The sequence below is a fragment of the Alligator sinensis genome, unplaced genomic scaffold, assembly GCF_000455745.1.
Source record: "Alligator sinensis unplaced genomic scaffold, ASM45574v1 scaffold505_1, whole genome shotgun sequence".
Classification (NCBI taxonomy): domain Eukaryota; kingdom Metazoa; phylum Chordata; order Crocodylia; family Alligatoridae; genus Alligator; species Alligator sinensis.
Genome location: NW_005841940.1, coordinates 955,900 through 965,701, shown reverse-complemented (window position 1 = coordinate 965,701; position 9,802 = coordinate 955,900). Strand labels below are relative to the sequence as shown.

Sequence of the window (9,802 nt, the reverse complement as noted above, 5' to 3'; positions counted from 1 at the left end):
ATTGGGGTCTGGGGAGGCACTAGGTCTGGAGTGAGGGGTACTGGGTCAGGACTGGCCATTGATGTTTACAAATGGGTCCTGGTACAAAAAAAGGTTGAGAACCACTGGTATAGAAAGCACACAGTAGCATACTTTACCCCAGAACATTTAAAATATAAACAGCTAAAGTACAATATTCTTTCAACTGTCAGATTGTGTACTTGTTTAAACAAAATGTGTCTTCAGAACTTATCTAGGCTTATCTCTTTTGAGCTTACAGAGGGAAGTTTTTTTTGTGACCCAGTAAGTCTTGCAAATAGGTTTTTCTGGAGGGGCTTTGGTTTGTTTTTACTGCACTTGCATATGATATTACCCCTCTTCCCCATACACCTATTCCTTCTCGCACACTAGGGTGATAGGGTGGGAGTGGGCCAGGAATGAGACCAGTGGGGATGGGGAGACACCATGATACAGGTCCAGCTGCAGCTAAGCAAAGGGCACAGAGGGAGATCTGACTTTCTATGATTAAACACAAAAAACCCACAAAAATATATAGGTATCTAGAATGTATTTTAATTATAATTGAGGCATGTTAGATTCCAAATTGCTTTAAAACTGTAAATACATCTATACAACATTGTGTTCAACTGATACCTATATATAGTGGTGTTTCACCTCAATTGTGGAAAAAACACGTTGGGGTTTTAAATCAGAAAATATTTGTATTTTTAAAACAGAGAAAACCAAGATCCAGGGGGTTACAGCTGGTTAGGCCTCCAAAGCATGAAAAGCTTTTCCTGTTACATTTTTAAGGTTGGTGTCCTTTTTCAGGAAGAAAGTGGAGCAGGCTTGTTGGGGCTAGAAATTAGCAAATCTAGTGAGGGAGCTATAACTACATCATTTAGCTAGTATAAAGTTACTAAACTTTAACTACTACTATAAACAAGTTTACAGGTTGTTCTACGAGCAGTAACACACTGGTCGCAGGAATTATGTCTAGTAACCAGCCAGATCTGATTATCCACCAGGAGAGGCTGCTGTAATGCTCTTCTATAGGACAACGATTTGCCTATTAGAAGGCATTGCTGAAGCTCTTTAGCAAGCTCAGATACCAAGTGTTTTTCCAGTTAACTACTTCAGTAGCATTTGCACTGAACAGATTCTAACTTTAGCATGAAAATGTTAACGTGCATCTCCAAAGCCAAAAGTAAACAGATGCTTCAGTAAACACCTCCCTGCCACTGTACACACAAATGTATACCAATTGCAGCATGCCTGTCAAATCAGCATCCACCCTAGTATTTATACATCCAAAAGCAGTACTTTAAAAGGCATACAAAACACCTGTAAAATGATGGCTGTAGACAAAGCCTTGTTTTTGGAGTTGTGGCAGTTTTTATATTTGCTAGAACACTGAATGAACTTACTGTCTGCAACATCAGTAATCTAATTTCCAAGAAAGACTGCTTGCTGAAAGTTTCAACAGAAGACTTCTGCATTACCAAGAAAGGAGGTTGAGTCAGGGATCATCTAACCATAAAGCTTACTCTTCCACAAACTGTGAACTCACCTTGTCTTAGTAAAACTATAACATTGGACAAGAAAACCAAAAATAGAAAAAAGCAACAGTACTACTGCTACTCCCTAGCGTTACAAAATAGTCATACTGTTGTCACCCCTGGGGAAAGTGAAGTCAACTACCAGGTATGGAATAGAGGGAGTCTTTGATGTACTTTGCAGGGTAGACAAAAATCAGTGATTAAAAATAAATAAATTAAAAACATTTTTTTAAATTTAAATCAGATTTTTTTTACTTAGTCTTTTTTATTTTTTAAGGTGCATTTTAATTTTAAAAATTAATCTACATAAAGATAGTTTTAATTTAAGGTATGTTAAAGCTCAAACATATCAGCATGGAACAGGGCTTATAACTTCTAATTATATATTATTTGAGACTATATATTCATGTAACCTTTTTAGAACAGTTCTATATATAGGTCACAACAGACCATGGACTATATAAGGGGCCCAATCTTAGGATGTTTCCTCTATAGGTTAGTAAAGATTAAAGAAAACCACTCTACCCAATGGGACTCAATGCTCAGTCTAGAAAATCCCATGAAGCATTGCTGTGATGCTTAGTTTCAGTTCTCAAACTGAATTTGTGCCTCCAGAGAACATCCTTGTTAACAGCAGTATATGGAGATGAAAGCTAACAGACCCGATTACCTACCTATCAGCCCTACTGCATCTCTACAAGTTTGTGCACACAAACAAGTCAAGCCCTCACTTTTCTCTAAAAGTGCAAAGTTTCAAGAAGTTAAACGAACAGAAGATTGTTGGCAGTGGAGTAGGTAAGGAGGAAGAACCTGGAGATAAGAGGGAGGGGCAGTGGAAACAAGAACCATTTTGAGCAGAGTATTCCAGAAATCTTAAGGGATAAGTTTCTGAGTATAGCCTCTCCATCGATTTGAGATCTAGCGAGGGAATGATATGGTAGAAGGGAAAACTTACAGCCTGACGAGCCTGCAACTATGATATAAGATAAGAAATCAAAGATTAGAAGAAAGTAAAGGTGAATCGATATAAATCGGTCCATAAGGGATCAGCACCAGTAAAAGAAAACTTGACATTAAAATCGGCAAGTCTTTTTTTGGCTTGCGTAGCCAAGCACAACATACATGTGCACAGCTGCAGCATGTATTCAGCCAGGAATGCAACCTGGCAGCCTGGAGACCAGCATCCAGCCAGTAAGTCTGTGGCAGGGGGGCACCAGATCAAGGCCCCCGTGGTGAGAGGGAGGGAGTGGAGCAGGGTAGGGCCACAGGTGGCTCCTCCAGCGGGGCACAGGAGAGTGAGGAGGGAGGCAGTTCCTGCCACTGCTCGCACCCCAGGATGGCATGTGTCCCTGGATTTGTATGCAAGGTGAGGGTGAGCTGCCTGCTGTGGGCTCAGTGCCAGGAGCTGCACTGGCCTCTTCTCAGTAGCGGGGCTGGGCCAGGGCTGTGCTCAGGGTGGGTGGGGGTAGGATGGGCAGTGGTGGCACTAGTGGGAAGGGAGGCTACAGCCCACCCTGCAGCCCTCCTTCCAGTGCCAACACTGCCCCACAGCCCCACCCCCTCAGTGCCACCGCCACCCACCCAGCCCCTGGCTCAGAACCCACAACAGGCAGCCCGCCCTTACCTTACACACAAACCTGGGGGCACATGCCCCCCATGCCTCCCCCTTCCTGACACCCCCAGCAGCTCCATCTTGCACCCCACCTTGCCTCAGCCCCATCCCCTCCCTCACCATGTTAGTCTGCCCCCCGCCCCGAACTCACCGACCAGATGCTGCACTTCAAGCTGCCAGGCTGCATATCTGCTATTGGACTGGTTTCAGCCAGTGGTTAATAATTGGCCACTGATATCAGCCAAAAACAAACAAAAAAAAAAAAAGTTGATCGGTGCACCCCTAAAAGAAAGTGAAGAAAGCCCCAAGCTAATAACATATAGCTGCATCATTCATTTGATGTCCTCCTAATACAGCATGGCAAAAACATCCCCCATATATCCATGATTAATCTAGTAAATTGGGGATACTTGTGAAGTCATTGGGAGGTGCACTGCTTCAATTAGCCTTGTTAAATAAAATAACCCATTCATAATTCAGTTTTTTGATGTAGCTGCAAAATTAATCTGAAAAAATATTAAAAAAAAAAAATCACTGCTTTAACATGTATAGCATGTACCTTCTAAAAATGAAACCTACATCTATTTCTGAGTTGTGAATGATATGTGTTTGTTATATCAAACAACAAGAATGATTTAAATCAAATCTATCCTGTGTACCTGTCTATAACAAAAGACAACATTAGGTCAAGTGGTTCAGTAGGTTGTACCATCAAGCTATACACCTAGGTTTGAAGAGTTTGGTGTCCAAGGATGCAGTGAACTCAATGCCTTTAATGCCTAAATAGGGATCCCTTTACATTAAGGTTGGTAGAGTCAGGCCTTCTCTTATTGTTAAAGACACACTGTAAGATGGAACATAAAAGCACAGCTTACAAAGAAATGAATTTTATACAGGCATAAGAGAAATCCTACTTGTGTGTGTGGATTTTATAACCCTGACAAGTGATAAACACATAGCAGAGAGACTACCCTTTTGCAGCATAGACTCCTCAGTTTTTTATCCAATTTTCAACCATGCGTTTCAGCAACCATCTGGATATACAAGTGAGCACCAGAACAAAGTAACTCCCTCTCCACTTAGCCACTCAAAACTGACTGTATATAGAAAGAGTCACAATAACAATGCCAGTTGTTGTGGCAATTGATCGGGGACAACTTTATTTCTTTACAATCTGAATGACATCCTCATCCTCAAGCGTGTGATCTTTGCCAACCTTCTGTGGGTTGTGTTTAACAGATGAACCCCAAACCAGTGCACTGAAGGAGAGAGAGGGAAAAAAAAGACGCAATGAACTTTTGAAATACCACAGAACAATGACAGCTACTATTCTGTCCCTAGGGGGGTTATCTATACAAAATACCTTACATAAGTACCTGTCCCAGAGGCTCCAAGCATCAACTCCAAAAGCAGACAAAAGGTATGGATGGGGTCATTAATACCAAACCATAGCTACAGAGCTCAAGACTCTGTAGACCAATACCATTCTCATGCTTTAAAAACAGTGGCTTTCCTACCAGGAAGGGATATAACAGCAAGCAAGGAAGCTACAGAACAGCATACAAACACTAAAATTGAATCATTCCAGATACTAGCACAAAGATGTACATAAAAGGCTATTTCAGTGACAGCAAATTCAAGTCCTATAGTTCTTCAAGTTTCAATCCTGCTGCTAGTGAATAACTTTTAAGAAATAAAAATCACAACTCAGAATGCACCACTGTAAAGACACTGGAAGTAGAGGATAGTTTGGCCCAATCTTTTCCTATGGTACTTACTACTTAAAATCTTTAATGAGATTTTTGTGTATCTTCATGCAAAAATCCTCCACTGTGGTCTTGGAGTAAGGCAGCACCACAGGAGAGGTGTAGTCTGGTAACTGTCCTTTAGGTTTAGTATAGCTACAATGTAAAGAAATTAGTCAAGTTAACCAAAAAAAGAACATCCCTCTTCCTTTTAACTCAACATAACAACTCATTTTCCCATAGCCCTAAGCCTCAACTTGAGCTCTCATGCAGATGGCAGAAGCTGTCCCCACAGAGCATCCCCTTCATTCTCCTACTAGGAAATAAATTTAAATCCCAGTATTTGAGTGTGTTGAGCAAACTGCTCCTTCGTCTGCATCTGAGTCACACAGCAGAAAAAAACAATATACAATATAATCAAACCAATGCTGATAACAGACTAGAGCATTTGAGGGCTAACGTTCTGTATGAGCTTACAGGAAGCCATTATTCCTAGAACAGGAGAATGAGGACTCCAAGGCATAGAAGTCTCTGCAAGCCCTCTAACCAACTATGCAGGAATTCAGCAACAATTAACACTCACATTCGCACTAGTTGCAAGTAGTCCCAAATTTTCTCCAACAGATCATCGAAATTCCAACGGTGATGAGCAGAGATTGGTACGCAGTGAGGTACCTTGTAAATGATATCTAGTTCCTCAATGGAAATCTGGTCAATTTTATTCAGCACATAAATACACGGGATGTAAACTCTGCAAAGAGTAGGAAACAAAGCAGTACAGAAGCGGTAGCAATGTATAAGAATACTCCCTGCCACCTTGTGGATCCTTGTCTGGGGAAGGGAAGAGAATGGGGGATATACCATTTTGAGGGTGGCTACAAACAATGACTTGGTGCATCACACAAATAACCTGGCTTGTACTGGAAACAGATTTTGACCGATAGGCTTTTTCAGTTCTGTAATTTGACTACATGTGGTAACCATGTCTTTACTTTGATACAGTACCTGTTTCCTTCAACCACATCAATGAGGTCATCTGCAGTAGCATCACTCCGCAGCGTGACATCAGCGTTGTGAATTTTGTACTCTGCTAAGATGCTTTTCACTGTTTCAGTATCTAGCTCACTCTGTGGGCACTGAATATAAAAGACAACATTAGGTGGGAAAAGGAAGAGTTTGCATATAGTCAGATACTGCAGTCATTGATACTAATACCTATAAGCCATTGTGCACTGGTACTAAGAAGTAGTAACTGCATTTTGAGACACTGGAATTCAGCGCTGTTGGCAACAGAAACTCAATTCGCAGTATCTCACATACCTTGTACACTTCAGGGCAACACGACAACAATGCTTTCTAGAAGTGACATTTCCATTCAGCATGTTGCAATTTCCAACTTACAGTGGCTGTGAGATTGATGCCTCCTTTATCTTTCTTCTTAAAGCCAATGTTGGGGGGCTTGCTATTCAGTCGTATTCCAAAGCCCTCCAGCTCATTCTCAATGATCTTTTTGTGTCCCAAGGGCTTTAGCACATCCAGAACAATCAGAATTAGGTTACATGTTCGAGCAACTGAGGATCAGAGAGAAAAATTATCCCAGAAAAGATTATACACATACATCTTTGCCAGAGCACTGTACAATTAAGTAAATATCAAAGCATCCAAGAACTGGTTCAATGGGTGGTGACAGCATAGGCAGATTAGTACACGGGCCAGCTGGGCACGAGCCCAGAGGCCCCGGCCCCAGGATCCTCATCCGCAAGAAAGTGAAAGCGTGGTTTTGTCTCCAGCAGGGAGACAAAAAATGATGCCAAATTTAAAACCTTTAGCTTTCATGTGTTTCCCTGCAGCTGGGAGAGGGCCCCTCCCCCAGTGGGGCTGGGGGGTGCAGGCTGGGGCCGGGCTGGCCAGGAGTGCAACACAGCGCCATGCCTTCGGTGTGAGAAGCCAGGCTGGAAGTGCTGCACCACGCCTCTGCAGGAGGATAGCAGCACTAAGGGGGCTATAGCCCCCCAAATTCATCTTAGCTCCCCGTAGCCACCCCTCCCAGCAGCGTGACACTCCTACAGCGAAGGCTGCCCAGGCACAGCCGGATGCCTACAAGTCAGTGCAACAGGTGGGGAGCAAGACAGAGCCACGGGTGGCTCATTGCGTGCGCGCAGGGGGGGTGGCGGCCCAGAGGGTAGGGGGTTGCCTCATAGTAATCAAGTAATCAATCTCCTCCCCCGCTTTGCAATGCAACTCCTGTGGGGGGAGGGCACCTCCAATTTTGTGTTTGCTCAGGGCCCCAGTACACCTTAATTCACCTCTCGGTGACAGACTTTGGTACCATCAAGGAGATAAACCCTGCCTAACCTGATAATAATTACAATGAGTTATGTTTTTGAAATACAGAGGCCTACAAGAGCCAAGTTTCTAGTCCTAGGCCCTTGCCTAATATTTACTTTACCATGAAATAAACACTAGAAGCGCACCGATATATCGGTCCATATCATATCAGCACTGATAAAAGGAAAATAGACATTACTGGCAATCAGCTTTTTTGGCTGATGTGGCTGACAATGTAAACTACAAATGCTAAGTGCATGTGCACAGCAGCTTGGAAAGCAGCGTCCAGCTGCTAAGTCTGTTGGTGGGGAAGGGGTGGGAGAAGGAAAGGGGAGGGGGGGAGTGGAGCTGGGGCAGGTGCTGCCCAGCTGGGGCAGGGCCCAGGACAGTGCACCCCTAATAAACACCCTTCCAATTCACAGGCTAAAAAATCAGGTGGGACCTGCAGACATCTGGTCTGACCTACATCTACTTAAGTTTATGCCCTTGTTAACAAGTTCAGAAGCCTACAAATGAAAGAATGAAAGAATTTTTATGCAGAATGATGTACTGTACAGTCTTATTATAAAACCGCTCCCCCCTTGCTTTTAAGAACACCAACAGCAGGAACCAAGCTTTTCATTATGTTACAGTAAAATTACTAATTATTATGGCAAACAACCCTCTTTTAATTCATTTTTCCCCCAATCCCCTGCAAGTTCATTATGAAGAGGTTGCACCATGGTTACCAAGGACTTCTTTCTTCAGGGCCACTAAATTAGCAAGTCAGATGAGCAAGTGTCATTGGAAGACCGATATCTCACCTTAACTTCACCCCGGCAGAAGTCAGCAAAGCTCATGAAAACCAGTGGGAAATGAATTGCATCTTATTTTTGCAGTTTTGGTGATGTGCCTTGACTTCCATCCTTTTTTGGTCCAGTACTACCAGACTGAGTTTGGACATTTATCACTAATGCAATCAGATTCTGTCTTAAATAATCTGACTGGTTGGACAGAGCCTGCTGTCTGTGTTTACACACAACTATAGCATAGCATCAAGTGTGCCAGAGATATTAAAACAAACACCTTCTTTAATGTGGGAATGTATCTGACTTTGAAGTGCTAGCATACTTCTGAGCAGTTAGGAAAATACAGAGCACAAAGAGCTGAGCAAGCCCCGACCTTCAAGCAACATAGGCATGAAAGTGAAAAATGACTGTTCCCCCCACTACCTACAAATTTAGTAACTCATTTCTGACATAAGACACACTGACCGTATACTAGGCATCCAAGGGCCCAGAGAGAAATCATTGTGAAACCTCACCCTTCCGTTAGCATATAAAATAATGGCTAAAACGAGCTCCCAGCCCTTCAAAGCTCACCTGCAATGACTTGTCGACCTCTCCCTTTCCCATCCTTAGCTCCCTCAATAATTCCTGGGAGATCAAGAAGCTGGACATTTGAAAATAAAGAACAAACTCCATTACAGTGAGAATGCCACCTCCCCTCCCTCCCAAAAAATGAAACACACCCCATCTTTGCTTGTAATAGTAACTCAGCCTAATGAAAATTTGAGTAAGTCATTAGGATTCCCTCCTCTTTGAATATAATACTTAGCCTGTTTTACTGTTTTTCCTGTTTTACAACAGAATAGAATATAGCCATTTCGGCTATATAGAACATGGAAGAATTGCCTTGTGCCAGTAATTTCTCACTGAAGCAGCATGAAGTACCACAAATTATTTAAATTTAAAACCAGTAAAAAGGTTTTAAGTGTGCATATATCCTCAAACCATCTTTTCTGGCAGCGGTGCTCAACCCTGGATCCATGGGCCAGGTTGGGCCCCCAGCGTGTTGTCATCTGGGCCCCCAGCGTGTTGTCATCTGGATCTGTGGAGAGCCCTACAGGCCGGGGCTCCGATCACTAGACATGTCACACAGGATGGTGTGGGGCCCAGTCCTGGCACACAGGGCCCCTGGAACCTGATCCCGACCAAATGGGGACAATGTGGGGGCTGATCTGGCCCACAGACCAGTCTTGTGTCATTCATCTGGATTGTGGGGCCAAAACAATGAGCACTGATACTCTACTCTATGCTGCCTCTAACTTCTGAATGGCAGACCGGACTACCCAGCCAGAACCAAGCTAGACCCCACCCTACCCCACCCCCTTGCTCCTGCAGGCAGAGGTGCGTCACCTGTATCTTTGCTCCTTTATATCGAATGACCCCAGGCACCGTGGTCAACGTCGTGAACTCGTACGCCGCCACCTCCGAGTACACACCAGCCAAATTACTCAGCAGAGTCGATTTGCCCACCGACGGGAAGCCCACAAAACCGATCCGGGCATCACCCGTTTTGGCGACATCAAAACCTACGAGGCAAGGCACGAAGGACAGGTGTCCGGGGCACAGGAAGCACGGCGGCAGACCAGAGCCGGGGCGCCGTCACCTCCATTCACAGAGAAACGGGTGGGGGCGGCTAGGCCGGACCTGGGCAGCGGCTGTCACTGGGCGGGCGCCAAGACGGGGCTGGACAGAGCTGGGCTGCCCCGGCCGCCGCGCGGGTCCTGCTCGCGAGAGACATTTCTGCGCGGCGGG

The 9,802-nt window shown here is 44.2% G+C and overlaps 1 protein-coding gene across 1 annotated transcript; it reads right to left on the bottom strand.

Moving 5' to 3' along the window:
* Positions 1-4,281: 4,281 nt before the first annotated feature.
* Positions 4,282-9,643, bottom strand: DRG1 (developmentally regulated GTP binding protein 1; the record flags this gene model as incomplete). Its single annotated transcript, XM_025199301.1, has 7 exons — positions 4,282-4,409; positions 4,929-5,051; positions 5,479-5,646; positions 5,901-6,031; positions 6,297-6,466; positions 8,585-8,654; positions 9,401-9,643. Coding segments are annotated over 7 exons (1,005 nt in total), but the record flags the coding sequence as incomplete, so codon positions are not given.
* Between the last annotated feature and the right edge of the window lie 159 nt (positions 9,644-9,802).